General features: G+C 41.0%; 1 protein-coding gene across 2 annotated transcripts in view; it reads left to right on the top strand.

The window, feature by feature from the left end:
- The window catches only part of XPC (xeroderma pigmentosum, complementation group C), a 49,459-nt gene that overhangs the window by 22,888 nt on the left and 11,570 nt on the right, over positions 1-15,001 (top strand). For both annotated transcript variants that reach the window (XM_006901029.1, XM_006901028.1), the window contains exons 8-11: positions 3,545-3,634; positions 4,396-5,256; positions 7,039-7,199; positions 14,416-14,497. In XM_006901029.1, coding sequence (XP_006901091.1) covers positions 3,545-3,634; positions 4,396-5,256; positions 7,039-7,199; positions 14,416-14,497 — 1,194 coding nt within the window. The remainder of the gene's footprint in view (positions 1-3,544; positions 3,635-4,395; positions 5,257-7,038; positions 7,200-14,415; positions 14,498-15,001) is intronic.

The raw sequence follows: 15,001 nt of genomic DNA, 5'->3' as shown, positions 1-15,001 counted from the left end.
GGGGGGGAGAAAAATGCAATAATGAATGAATGGAATTCCAAAATCTCTGTAGATATTCATTGAAATAAAAAAAAAAATTTAAAAAAAAATACTGTTTCATTGTTGCATTATTTCCTCCCTCCCCCCAAAGTCCCCACCTCTTTTCCGGACTGTTGTCATACAAATAATGCCTTATCATATATTCCTTTTAAACATTTCTTTCCTTCGTCTATTCCAATGTAGTAGTCCTTATTTAGCCACTCTTCTTAGTTTCCCCTCAACCACCTGTCAAATTTTTTTTAACAGTTGTGTTATGCAGTATTTGACCTTTTGTGACTGAGATATTTAACTCAGCATAATGTCCTCCAGGGTCACCCATGTTGTATAATATTTTATGAGTTCCTTGTTTTTCAGTGCTGTGTAAGTATTCCATTGTATGAATGTACCATAGTTTTTCTGTTCATTCATTGATGGGCACTTTGGTTGTTTCCATTTCTTTGCTATTATGAATAATGCAGCAATAAACATGGGTGTGCATATATCTGTTTGGGTGGCAGTTCTGGTTCCTTTAGAGTATATTCCCAGTAGTAGAATTGCTGCATCAAATGGTATTTCTATTTACAACTTTTTGACAAAGCGCCCTACTGCCTTTCACAGTGGTTATACCATCTTACACTCCCACCAGCAGTGAGTAAGGGTTCCAGTCTTCCCACAACCTTGCCAGCATTTGTTTGTTGTTCTGTTGAACTTTGCTGTTGTTAATCGAGGGAGGTGATATCGCATAGTTATTTTGACAACTAGGGATTTTGAGCATTTCTTCATGTGTTTGTTAGGATCTCTGACAGAGAACATTTTTTTTTCTTTGAACGTTTCTTTGTGTATTTGTTTGCCATCTGAATGTCTTCTTGAAGTATTTATTCATACCCTATGCCCATTTTGTGATTAGGTTGTTTACCTTTTTCTTGTTGAGTTACTGGAGTATTCTATAAATTTTAGATGAGTCCCTTATCAGATATGTCATTACCAAATACTTTTTCCCAGTCTGTGGGTTTACTTTTTTCCTTTTTACCCTGTTGGAGAAATTTTTTGATGTGTATAGGGATTTGATTCTTAGAAGGTCTCATTCATCTATTTTATTCTCTCCAGGTTGTAAGTAGGATTTTTATTTTCTTGGTGCTGAGATGTAACCCATATTGGGAGCTATAGTCTTTGATCTTCTGCAACAAGTGTTTCATTTTCTCTTCACTTGAAGCAAATAAGCTTGTGTCACCTGCATGAGGCATGCTATTGATGAGTCTTCCTCCAGTCTTGGTGATACAGTCTTCATACAGTATGACTTCTTAAATGATTTGCTTAGATCCAGTAGATGTGGAGACAGGATATGGCCCTAACATACACCTTTGGTTTTAAAACATATAATGTCCCCTTGTTTTGTTCTAACAAAATAGCTTTTGGCTCCACATGAGCACAATTAAGTGTTCTGGAGTTTTCATTCTCTCAGTTTTACCCATGCAATCAAGATGCATTAATAATAATTGGTAACTAGAGTACAAAAGTTTAAAACTAAGTAGAAAGACTGATAGTTGAAAAATACAAACTTAGTGACAAAAGTGAAGCTAGAGATCAAACGATTGAATTTTATACAATCAGTGGTTTATTCACTGCAAATATCTTTAAAAAACCATAAATGACAACTATATACATGGACTTCATCTGCTGGAATACACAGGAATCAAATTGCCTGCATCTGTGAAGATAGTCAGTGAAGAAGCTCACTATCGGCACTCAGAGCCAGGCCGGGTGCTGACTGTGAAACAGACCATCAGTTACTTATGTGCAAGTTCAAATAAAAAGTGAAGGAAATGAAAACAAGTCCATAAGAATTCTGCTCTGTTTTAGCTGCAATTCTAATCAAGAAATTATCCAAATCCTGCCACCTGGCTTTTTTAAAACTACTATGCATAAAAGGGAATTTGGTTTTCACTTCATCTGATAACTGATTTGTCCAGCTTTGATTGATAACCGCTGAAATCAAGAATTCCTCTGTTGTGGGAAAATGTTATAATCAGTATTCATCTCTTTGTTGTTGTTTTTTTTTTTTTGTCACTGCTCTCTCTGTGTCTTTTGTATTGTTTGAAAGCATTTCTTCTATCAAATTAAACTAATCAGCCTTAAGGAAAAAAAAAAAACCAATAAATGACCTTGAGTTTATTGCAACTGGATTTTAAAACTGTCTCAAGAACAGATTTGATTCATTGAACACTTAACAGCTGAAGACCATATGAGTATCATTATATCATATGCAAGTAAAATCTTGCTGAAAATTTTCAAAAACAGCTGTATCCACAGGGAAGTCCCAGAGAAACCAAGCTAGAGTCAAAAGAGGCTGGGGCTAGAGGGATATCATTGCTGATAACAGATGAATCTTGGCTGAAAGCAGATATGACTAAAAAGACTTGAGAATGCTATAAAAGATGTTTACGTGCAAAGGAATTTGACTATATGAATCTCTTTAAACTTTCAACACCTGTTTGTTTGTGTGAGTAGATAATGTGTTACTGGGAATTTGTGCACTTCCTCTAGAATTCCAAATTTGTCAAGATTTAGCTTTTCATGGTATTAGTCTATGCTCTTTATTGCCCTTGACCTGTGGTTTATTGTGTTACCAATTTTTAAAAGCCAGTTACTGTTTTTGTTCATTCTATGAATGGTGTTTTGATTTTCTTTCCGTTCTGCCTTTGTTGTTTTGGTGCTATGGTTTTTTTTCTAATGTTGGCATTTATTGTTATAAATTTTCCTCTGACTACTGCTTTTGGTGTGTTTCAAGTGTAGGTTGTTTCTTCATTTATATTTAGTCCTAGAGATTTTTATTTTCGCTTTTGATTATTTCTGTAACTCACTACTTTCCTAACATAGATTTTTTTTCCATATATTTGTTCCCTTTCCCCCTTACATATTCTATTGTTGATTTTTAGCTTCCTATCCTATATCAGAGAAGATCTTTATGTGATTTCCATCTTAAAAAATTTATTCACCAACAAATATAGATTATTTTGGAAAATGATCCATCTTTTGATGAATGTATACTCTGTGTTGCGTGGAGTGTTGTATATATATGTGATGGGTGTACCAAATCCATTTGTCTTGTGGTTTTATTGAAGTGTTTGTCTTGTGTTGAAGTGTGATTTTTTTAGAGTCTATCTGTAATTGAAAGGATGTGTTGAAGTCTCCTATTGCTGTGAAATTACCTTTCTTCTCCTTTCATGTTAGTATTTGTTTTACAGGTACATCTATGTTTGTAATTGTTAATTCTTGTTAGATTTAACTTTTTTTATTATTTAGCATCCTCCTTTACAGTGTTAGAGGTTTTGATTTAAAGTCTGTTCAATTTGTATTGCCACCCTTTTTTTTTTGTTCTGTTTACTGGTTGCATGGAATATTTTTTTTAATTTAGTTCTTTGTTACCAGCTTTCACTTATCAGAAAGCACAACAGCAAACATCATTAAACAAATTACATTCCTGATTATTTTCTTAGGTTACATATATCATTCTTTTTCATCACAGATATTTTTACTGGTTCTCCGAGCCTTGCATCTACTCACCCGACTGGTGTTGTCTCTACAACCAATTCCTCTGAAGTTACCAGCAGCAAAGGTGAGGTTCCAGGGCTTTCAGAGAAAAGGGATACTTGGTCCGAGAGAAGAGATAGTTATCACATTTGAAAAATAATGTTTAAAAGGTTTATTTAAGGGGAGCTTTCAAGCCTGCCCACAGGTTGTAGAAGACTTACGTAGATAATCTAGCCAGCTGAGCTTTCTCCGAGAACTTACCTTTTGGGAATTCAGTGGCTTGCATGAGGTCTGGACCTTTAAGCCCTTTAATTTCAGTTATGTAAAGGGGATATGGTTGTACCTGTTCTCATTAGCAGTATAGGGCAGTGACGGTAAAGGACTCTGTGACCATTGGAATACCTCAAGGAAAGGAAGTGTTGACATTATCTGAAACCTGATAATCCAAAAGTTTATTTCATAATTTCTGTAGTCTTAAAATTATATAATTATTTTGGAAAATACATTATTATTCTTGCTGAATATCAGTGGCTAGGGAATTTGTTTAAACCACTTAACAAAAGAGGCAGAACTAAAACTTGAACTCAAGTCTATTTCCAAATCCCGGACTCTTTCCTCTGTACTCTAGTTTAGGGTTTAAAGAATTAAGATGCTGGCCTTATCTTGAGCGCTGCATATTTTAGCTACTCCTGCCTTACACCTCTACAGGATAGTTACCTGATCACTGTCTGCGGAGGGAATTTTGTGCATGTGTTGGTTTTCCCGCCAGTTAGGTTGCAAGATCTCTATTGTATCATTAATAAAAAGGGGAAAAAAATAATAGCAAAATTTCTTATTCTGTTTAAGACAAAGAAACCTTCCAAGGAGAGATCCACCGAGGGTCCTGGATGCTCTTCCAAGACTCCCAGCCGTGTTCCTAAAAACCAAACCAAACCAAAGGCCAGCCAAGGAATTAAACAAGAAGAAACCACTTCTCAGGACACTGGCAGTCCAGGTGCCACAGGAAAGAAGGGCAAGGCAGCTACAGGTAGTAAGAAACAGAGAAAGGGATGGGAGCAGGAGGAGACGCAGCAGTGGCGGCGTGGCCGGCGGCGGCGTGTGGTGTCACGGGTATCTTACAAAGAGGAGAGTGGCAGTGATACGGCCAGCAGTAGCTCTGACTTTGAAATCTCTGATGGGGAAGCTCAGTCTCTATCTGATGAAGATTCTGACACTGGCCTTCTGAAACAGAAACGGCCTTCAGCTCCTCGGAGGACAAAGCCCACATCCAAGAGGAACTCTCAGACCAAGCGTGGAAGCAGCCCTGATCCCCCAGACGATCCTGCAGCATCCTCAAGCTCTGCAAGCAACAAAAGAGGCAAGAAAATTCCCAGTGATGTTGAAGAGATAGAAAGAGGGAAAGCAACTGCAGCTGGTGTTGACCAGTGGCTAGAGGTCTTCTGTGAGCAGGAGGAGAAGTGGGTGTGTGTGGACTGTGTGCACGGGGTGGTGGGCCAGCCTCTGACCTGCTACAGATACGCCACCAAGCCCATGACCTACGTGGTGGGCATTGACAATGATGGCTGGGTGCGGGATGTCACACAGAGGTATGACCCAGCCTGGATGACAGCTACCCGAAAATGTCGGGTTGATGCCAAGTGGTGGGCTGAAACCTTAAGACCATACCAGAGCCCGTTTGTGGATAGAGAAAACAAAGAGGAACTAGAGGTAAGGCCTTGACTACCAGGGGCTTGAAGATCTGCTTAGATTATTGAAATTATTCCCAGTTTTGAGTACCTTATATATGTGTGCTTAGCACAGTGTTGGGTGTTGTAGATGTAATATCTCACTTAATTATCACATCCCTGTAAAGCAGTGTCTTTTAATTATTTAGTGCTTCTCTAACAGCGGTCCCTCAAATGGATAACTTAAACAGTTTTCTCTCTTTACCGTTTAGGTGGCTAGACACATAAAAGCAGGGTGCTGAGTAGGGAGGACTTGCTGTCTCTCTGTCTACTTTCGGCATCTGTGGGTCCGTTATCTCTTGGAGATCTCCATGTATCTCGGCCCCCTCTTGTGTCAGGAGTTTCCCAGCACAGGGACCTGGGGACAGAGGACATGCTCCCCTCCTACTCTTCTGTCCTACTGGTGCTACAGTTCTCCCTCTGCTTGATTTTTTTGGTCCTTTTATCTCTTGTGAGATCAAATGTGGCACAGGCTGGGGAACTCCCCATTACATTGCGGGAGTCTGTGATGCAATTAAGGATGTTACATCCTACCCTGAACCCTCATCGAAGTGCTTATTTCATGGAGGATCATTACAGAACTTTCACGTTATGTCCTTACATATACATACTTCTGAGGGACACAGTTCAGTCTGACGCAGGATATTATCTTGATTTTTTTTTTAAAAAAGAGAGAAATGGAAAGATAAACTGGTGTAGTGTTTCAGGTGCTTATGGTTTTCAAGCCTGAGTACTTTTACTTACTGATCCATTAAAAGATTACAACTTGATAAAACTTTATGCAAGTCACATAACTCATTCTAAATGAAAGAAAGAATGATTTATTAATACAAGTATGCCCCCTTGTCCTCTAAACATACAGAAGGCTCATCTCTGGGAAGGAAGGCTCGCAGCACAAGGGTACCCCGGGAAGTAGCATAGCACATTAATTAGCACATCTGCTCACTGGTCCGAGTCCTGCCCCCATGTGTCTGTCCCACGGTTAAGTTATTTGGGGAGCTGAACGTTTTTATACAGATTTGTGGAAGAGTTGTTCCTAATCCCTAAGGATGGGAGTAACCTGGCTTTATTACCATTCATCCCACCTTGAGAGTTTGCACTGGGAGTGGCTTTGGTTCTTTTTACTTAGAAACGTCAGATTGGATTAGAACTGCATGGTCACTGTTAACCACACACAGGTCCCCTCCTACCTTCATCTACTCCACGTAGAGTCCTGGGCATGGTTTTTAAAAGATGGTAAGGGAAAGCTGAAGAGAACTTGGTGGCGATGTTTTGAATAGTAGCAGTGGGATTAACTTCTGCTAAGAGAACATGTATGCTTATGGTGACTGAGAACAGTCACAGTCCTGATGCCTTGTCTCAGTTTCCTCTGAGAGCAGGGCCAGGTTAACCTGGGTCATAGAATAGTATGTTAAGGTAGTGTTGAGTATTTTCTCCCTTCTTAAGAAAGCTGTGGGGGGTTTTTCCTCCTTGAAGATTCTTACTAGAAGAGGCACTAACTTCTGCGGCAGGTTAAGGTGGCTAAGGGAGTGAGATTAGATTAGATGAAGCTTGTAGTAAGCCACAGAGTCTTCATGACTTGCAGTTTATCTAAAATCTGCTTAATAGCCCAAACTCTAAATGTGGTATTACAGAGTCATTAGTGTTTATGAAACCTCTGCTCTACCATATCTTATCAAAACAAAGCAGTCCAAGCATTGTCCAGCAAGGCCCCTACTTGCTCTTCCGAATAACACATTTAGCAGTGTCTTTCTGACCTTTGCAGTTTCAGGCAAAACACCTGGACCAGCCTTTGCCCACTGCTGTTGGCACATACAAGAACCACCCTCTGTACGCCTTGAAGAGGCATCTGCTCAAATATGAGGCCATCTACCCTGAAACTGCTGCCGTTCTCGGGTACTGCCGTGGAGAAGCTGTCTACTCGAGGTGAGTGAGGCAGCCTTGGGGGCTTCCTGGTTGCCTGGGCCTAGCAGTGGTGATGCTAGATGAGCCCATCTCATTGGTCTACCATGTCAGGGATGAGCTCTGGTGTGTACATGTGATGCTGTAGGGCAGGAGTAGGGTTATCTAGTATAAGGGCCTACCCACCCAGGAAGGATGAGAATCAAGATCAGAACATAGGTAGTTTCCATGAACTATCCCTCCATTCTCCCAACATTTTCGTGATTAGTAACACCAGCCATCCTCCCCCATAGCGCTCAGCTTTATTGGGTGAGATAATTTGTCCCAGTGGCCTCAGAATGCAGTCTGTATGCATGATTATGAAGTTTATTGAAGAAATAGCTGACTACAACTCAGGATCAGGATCACCTTGGAAAGTAACTGAATACATCTCCCAAAAGACTCTCTTCCAGCCAAAACAGCTCTCAGCTGCTTCTAGGCTGTACCCACAGGCAGGCAGCCTTCCCTGGGCCATTCCAGCCAACAGGCACTTCTCTGGCTTGTGCCGTGCTATGGCAGGGGTTACAGCTCTTCAGCTCTCCTGGTACGTGCCCAGAGTCCCCTACTCTGCCAGTAAGCATCCTGCCAGAAGGAGCTCAGTGATGAGCCGGCAAACTCACTGCAGCCACTAGTCAGCTAGTTTTCATTTGTACTGTTAACACAGCTTCTCTGCCACTGGGTTCGGCTGTGCTATCCTTTCTCACCAACTGACACTGACTTTAATGTTTCTACTTTTTCTTCCAAGTGTAAGATATTCTCAGCTCAGGTATCCCAGATCCCAAAAACATTCTCTGCTTTTTCTCAAGCATCTGTGGGATTGTTCTTTATATTCAGTTTCAAGACATTGGCTTTCCAAGCCAAACAACAAACTGACCAATCCGCTCAGTGTTCTACACTCATTCAATTTGCATAGCATTTGGCCAGTTGCTGCAGGGTCATTTAACCTTGTTGAACAGTTTTGCATATTTGATTTGCATAATAAACTAGCCAGTCATTTTGGCAGAATTATAAACTCAGTTGTTAGGTGACAGCAAGTTGACTATAACTCGTGACCTTTTTTTTTTCATTTTATACTGATTTATTTACAAAGTTTGAATACATTGTTTTTCACAAACGATCCTTCTCATTTCCTTCACTGCTCCCACCCATCAAATTATGGAACACAACGATTAACAAACCCCTCCCCCCATGGCCCTTCTGAACAACAGATCTGAACCTTGTCCTCTCCTGCACAATCCCCGTGATCTCTAATATGCTCAAGCCCATGGCTATACTCACAGTGTCAGTCCTTCTTGTTGCAGGTCTTCCTATTTCTCTTGACCCACACTTGCCTCCAAGCAACATCCTGGTTGCACTTCCTGCAAGACAGACTAGATGATTCTTTTTTGCAGTCCATGGAATGTGGGCTTCAGCAACAGGACTTCAACAGCACAACTCTAAGACATCAGTTCTTCTGTTACTCATCCAGTTTTCAGATACATAGGAAGTAACTGAAAATACCATGGTTTGGTCAGGTGGACCTTAGTCTTTAAACTGACTTCATTGCTCTTTAGCACTTTTGAGATGTCCTTGACAGTAGATTTTCCCTATGTAGCTATAAAATGAGCAAGGGCTCCATGGGGATGACCATTGCAGACCTTTACAAGCCTCACAGAAGGGAATTGTCCTCATCAGCATTATAACAGCAACAACACAAAACCAATTGCCTTGAGGTCAGATCTGTCTCCCATGCTCCTGCACCTCTTGCTACTGCATCCTCTTGCTACTTTACTGGGTCCACAATCTGATGCACTAGCTCACAGAACCGTACAAGGGAAGTCAAAGCTTAGTGGCAGAATGCTTTCAGGACAGCTTCTTACATGTGCTCACAGCCACCTCAGCCTTGAGCCTTGTGGCTTTAGGCCAGTGTTACAAAGCTCTCAGTCCTGCCAATTATAGTTCCTGCTCAGCCCCCTACTCCCACCCCAGTCTGGTGGTTTAGTGGTAAACAGTTGTGTTGCTGGCGAGCTCTGGTGGCCTAGTGGCAGGAAACTGCACTGCAATCCCAGAGGTGTGCTGTTCAAATCCACCGGATGCTCTGCTGAATAAGGAGGAACAATTGCCTCCTGTACCAGTCAGATCCAATTTAACGGTACACATATACATACATACATACATAACTAACTAACAAGCTTAATTAATTAATGTAAAAAATTGTGTTGCCAATCTGGAGGCACACAGTTTGAATCCACCAGCTATTCTGGAGAAAGATGGGCATTCTCCCATGTGATCTATGAAAACTTGCTGGAAGATTAGCTTTCAGTCACTTCCAACTTCATAGTACATAACAACAAAAACATTGTCAATTTGACCTTATATAGATAATTCTTAAAATAGTATAATGCTCAAAGCAGACCTTTTTTTTTGCTAAAGTCAACTGTTTAAGATGACTTCAGAGGATATTTTCAGTTTAAGATTAGAAGACTGTCTCAGAGCATAATTTCAGGAATTCATTAACCTTCATGGCTTGAGAAAGTATGGAGTTCTTGACAACTTTAATATCTACTCTGCATTTCCCCCCTTTGATCAAAATTCTTCTGTGATATCTTTGATCAAAATATTGGTAATTGTCTGTCTCTTTTCCAAAGAAGCAGTTGTTCATAGAGGCAGTTGGCCATATATTCCTTATCTTAATCTTGTTCCTCACTATCCTCTTTTTTCTGTTCTTTCAGGTGAATTATACAGCACTAATTGTGCTTTAGATGGCCACTTGCAAAATTTTAAGACCCGAGGTACTACACAGCAAACTAGGAAGTAGAATGGAATCTCTCAACATTGTCAGGATAGTTAAGTGAGATAATTCAGTACAACCATGACCATAAACCTCCAAACTGTAGAACTAAATCCCATGTGTTATTTGCTTGTACATAAGTAGCCTCAGGAGCTATATTTCTTCCTAGGAATATATCTATCACCCACATTTTGCCAGTTCAGCTTTTTTACAGATACATGACTTGCTGGGCAATACAACTGACTTCAATAAGTGTAATTTTTCCATTGCTCTTTTTTTCACTTTTTTATTTTATTTTTTCCTACTTGTTTATTTACAAAATTCAAATACAAATTTGAACATACTCTTTGAATTTCCTTCTCCACCCCCATCAAATTGTACAGCCCAGTGTTTAATACCACCCCTTCACACACACATCCACATCTCTCTGCTTCCAGCCTCTCCCACCCCTCCTGGATCCTTAAACTCATTCTGTAATAACGGTTTTATACAATATTTATCGTTGGAGGACTGAATTAGTAACTCAGCATAATGCTTTCTAGTCCCTCCCAAGTTAGGTAATAATTTATAAAGTCATTGCTCCTGCGTGCTGCATAGTATTCCATCGTGTGCATGTACCATAATTTCTCAGTCCATTCATTTGTGGTTGGGCATTTGGGCTGTTTCCATGTTCTTGCAATGGTGAGTAATGCTGCTATGAACGTTGGTGTACAAATCTCAGTTTGTGCCTCAGTTCTCATATTCTCAGTGTATATTCCAAGTAGTGAAATTATTGTTGTTGTTGTTGTTATGTGCCGTCGAGTCGCTTGCGACTCATAGCGATCCTATGTACAACAGCCCTAAACCCTGCTCTATCCTGTGCCAACCTCACTGCCTCTGACACATCCATCCCGATTACCCCAGTCACTGAATCAGTCCACCTCATAGAGGGTCTTCCCCTCCTGCGCGGTCCCTCCACTCTGCCCAGCATGATGTCCCTCTCCAAAGACCTGTCTCTCCTTACAACATGTCCAAAGTATGTCAGGCGAAGCCCCAGAATCCTTGCCTCCAAGGAGCAGCCTGGTTTAACCCTCTCTAGGATGAATCTATTTGTTTTCTTGGCAGTACATGGTACATTCAGTGCTCTTCTCCAGCACCACAGCTCAAAGGCGTCAATTCTCCTTCTATCCTCCCTAGTCATTGTCCAGCTCTCTGATGCATAACCAATGATTGCAAAAACCATGGCCTGTATCAGGCGCACCTTAGTCTCCAGAGAGACACCGTTGCTCTTGAGTACTTTAGAGAGGTCCCTAACTGCAGACTTTCCCATCGCAATACGTTTTTTAATTTCCTGGCTACTGGTGCCAAGAGTGTTGACCGTGGAGCCGAACAAACTGAAGCTATGAACAATCTCAATCTCTTCACCATCCATCCTGATGCTACCAATTGGTCCAGTGGTGAGAATTTTTGTCTTCTGGACATTGAGCCTCAGGCCATATTGAAGGCTGCAGTCCTTGACCCTTCGCAGCAAGTGAATGAGATCCTCCTCAGTTTCAGCGAGCAGGGTTGTGTCATCTGCATAACGCAGATTGTTGATAGCTCGTCCACCAATCCTAACGCCACGCTTCTCCTCATAGAGCCCAGCCTCTCGGATAATCTGCTCTGCATACAGGTTGAAAAGGTATGGAGACAGGACACATCCCTGGCATACACCCTTCCCAATTTTGAACCATGCAGTGTTGCCCTGCTCTGTTCTGACTACTGCCTCTTGGTCCAAGTATAGGTTTCGCATTAGCACGATTAAATCTTCTGGGATTCCCATTCTTCTCAGAGTCAGCCACAGTTTGTTATGATCCACGCAGTCAAATGCCTTTGCATAGTCAATGAAACACAGATAGACATTCTTCTGGTAGTGGAATACCTGGGTCATATGGAATTTCTGTGTTCAGCTTTTTGAGGAAGCACCAACCTGCCTTCCAGAATGGTTGCACCATTTTACAGTCCCACCAACGATGTATAAGAGTTTCTTTCTCATCACATCCTCTCCAACATCTATTACTTGCTGCCCTGTTAAACTTTGCCACTATAACTGGAGTGAGATGGTATGTCATTGAGGTTTTGATTTGCATCTCTCTTATTGCCAGTGATTTGTAGCATTTTTTTCATGTGTCTGTTTGCCATTCAAATATCTTTCTCTGTGAAAATTCTTTCCATGTCTTTTGCCCATTTTGTAATTTTCCCATTACTGTTAACTCTTTTTCTCCTCCTCCCTCCTGCCCCTAGAAACAATTAATAAACTTTGGCATCTATACATTTGCCCTTTATGTCTTTCTTTGTAAGTAAGGTCATATAATATTTGTATTCCTGTGATTTGCTTATTTCATTCAGTATAATGTCTTCAAGTCCCACACATTTTCTCATGTATTGAGACTTCATTTCTCATCATTTTTGAACCAGTTTGTTATTTAACTCTAAGGCGACTTTCGTTTTGAACCTAGTGTGAAACAGTTCTCAAGGTAATAATCTCAGTAAGTCTTCTGAAGATCATGACAGTGACATACTTTGGGTAATCAAATATGTTTACTGGCTGTGAAAGTGTAGAAAGGGATAGAGCTCTCTCAGAATGATGTTGTGGATAGAAGTACCCTGCTTCAGCACTTAGAGTGTCTAGTTTTTCCAGAAGCCTTGTTAGGCATAAAGGAAAAAGTCTATTATCCCTAACTTAAAGCAATTTAAAATCACTTATACTGGATTACCCAGATCAGAAGTGAGACAGATAGGGTTAAACTCATATTTCTGTTGTGAGATTCAAACTGTAGAATTTTTTTGCAATGAGCTTTATTTCTGCATTTGAGAGAACATTGCTACTCTCTCTGGAGCTCTCTGTTTAGGGATTCAAACTAAAGAAGAAATGGGCATGACTTGTTAAGGAATACTAATTAAGGAAAGGAATTGGAAAGTAGAATTGCCAAACTGTAGTCGTGGTGTGGGTGGATGAGTTTTTATATGACCTTTTAGCTATGGTCTTATTAATTACACCAAAAGATTGACTGGAACTATATAAATGAGGTTCTTGTCGTTCACCAAGGGGATTGGACAACTTCCTAATGATACAGATAAAGAACATGGTACCCTTTGGAGGCAGGAACATGGAGTTAAGGTATATGGAACTCTAAAAGGGGATTGATCCGTTTTGTCATCCCACTAGGCTTAACATGAGCCATCAAAAAAGGTGGAGAGGGAGGATTGCCACCCAGTAGATACAGGAGTAGAGCAGTTCCTTTGAACCTGAGTTCCTTGTACTGAGAACTTTGTAGATCCAAGAGACAGATGCTATAATGCCCGAGCCTGGGAAAGACAGTAAGGAGTAGTAACAGCAATTTTGGCAGCAGAACCAGGAATCGGTCATGGAACAAGGCAGTTGCAGTGGTTGTGTGATGATCCATAGAACAGGAGAGTTTAACGTCTTAGGGCAGAAGACTTGGTAGCACAATAGGCTGTCTAGAGGCACTTGGTGGTAGAACCTAGGGTTGTTTACCCACAAGAGCAAGAGAGCTATGCACCTAAGGTTTACTTGTGCCTTGAGGTTCCCCCAGGCTCTTACTGAAAGAACTATAGAGCTTTGTGACACTTGTCTGAGCTGAAGGGCCCAGAAAGGGATCTGCTGGAGGAACAGCTGTAGAGAAGCTGTCTTGATTCAGGAACTACATCCTGAGTTGTTCCTGATCCTGAATTAAAACATATTACCTTTCTGCAAGTATGGTCTGAGAGTCCTGTGTGGCATTGTAACAGTGTACCAAACCCAAGAGAAAGAAATGGCAAAGGAGGGATGGCTGGTGTCAGAATTCATTAAAAAAGAACACCACTCACTCCTACCCATCATCACTGACTGCCATAAATTATTTATCTCTTCCATTTTTAGGAATCTTGATCCCACATTAGTTTTTTAACTCATTATAGTTTGTAATCCTTGGGGTTCATTTTCCCTTTCCCTGGTCACTTGTCCCCTGACTCTAGTGTTTAATTCAAGGCTGGACTACCAGGCCATCCCTTGTGAGAAAATATCCTTGTGCCTCTTTGGGCCTTGGACAGCAGAGGAGCGGGAAACTTGGGAATGGGTGGAAGGAAGGCAAGGCATGAAGCTGCAGCCAAAATAATTCTTGTTAATGGAAACAGAATTCTCTCCTGCCACCTCCTAAAAAAATTTTAAGCCACAAAAGTGGCTTGCCTGACCTAGCTAGATCCTCTAGTTGCCTGAGAAGCAGAGCCTGCTCTGGGCCACAAGGCAGGTCCTTGGAAGAGATGCAAAGCTGAGCTTCCTTCACCTGCAGGGTCATGAGTTGGTACCTTGGTGCGTAAGATGCCTTGTGTATAGATGTCCCATCATGTGGAACATGGACTGAATTTGTTTTTGTGTTTCTCCTACCACCACCCGCATTTTGGCTCCTGTAGGGACTGTGTGCACACACTGCACTCCAAGGACACGTGGCTGAAACAAGCAAGAGTGGTGAGGCTGGGAGAAGTGCCCTACAAGGTAAATGAAGTTGGGACCTGAAGGGCTCTGGAATAATAAAGCTGAGTGAAACAGTTGTTGTTGTTGATTGCCATCGAGTACGATTCATAACGATTCTATGAACAAAAGACCTAAAGCCTTTCCGTAATTTTCATCATTTCTTCAAATTAATAGAATTTTCCATAGGCGTGTGGTTTAGGAAGTGGATGTCACTCCTGTTTACAACCTTTTTTAAATTTATTTTTATTTTAATGAACATTTAGAGATTTTAGATTTCCGCTCATTCATTGTTGCACTTTTCTCCCTGCCCACCCTCCCTCCATCCCCAGTTCACTCTTCTCTTTGAAAAGTAAAAGAAAAATTCCTTCATTGGTATACAGTCCCCCGCCCCAAGTACACTCCACTCTGCAACCTTTATTCTGGACTCCTGTGATAACCATAATACCCTATAATATATCACCTTTAAACTGTTCTCTCCCTCATCTGTTTCAATGCAGTATGCATAATTTTTTTTTTTTTTTTTTT

This window comes from Elephantulus edwardii, unplaced genomic scaffold (assembly GCF_000299155.1).
Source record: "Elephantulus edwardii isolate Elephantulus edwardi_28Jun2011 unplaced genomic scaffold, EleEdw1.0 scaffold00306, whole genome shotgun sequence".
Taxonomy (NCBI): Eukaryota; Metazoa; Chordata; class Mammalia; order Macroscelidea; family Macroscelididae; genus Elephantulus; species Elephantulus edwardii.
Note: the sequence above shows the minus strand (reverse complement) of the source record. Positions and strands in the feature narration are given on the sequence as shown.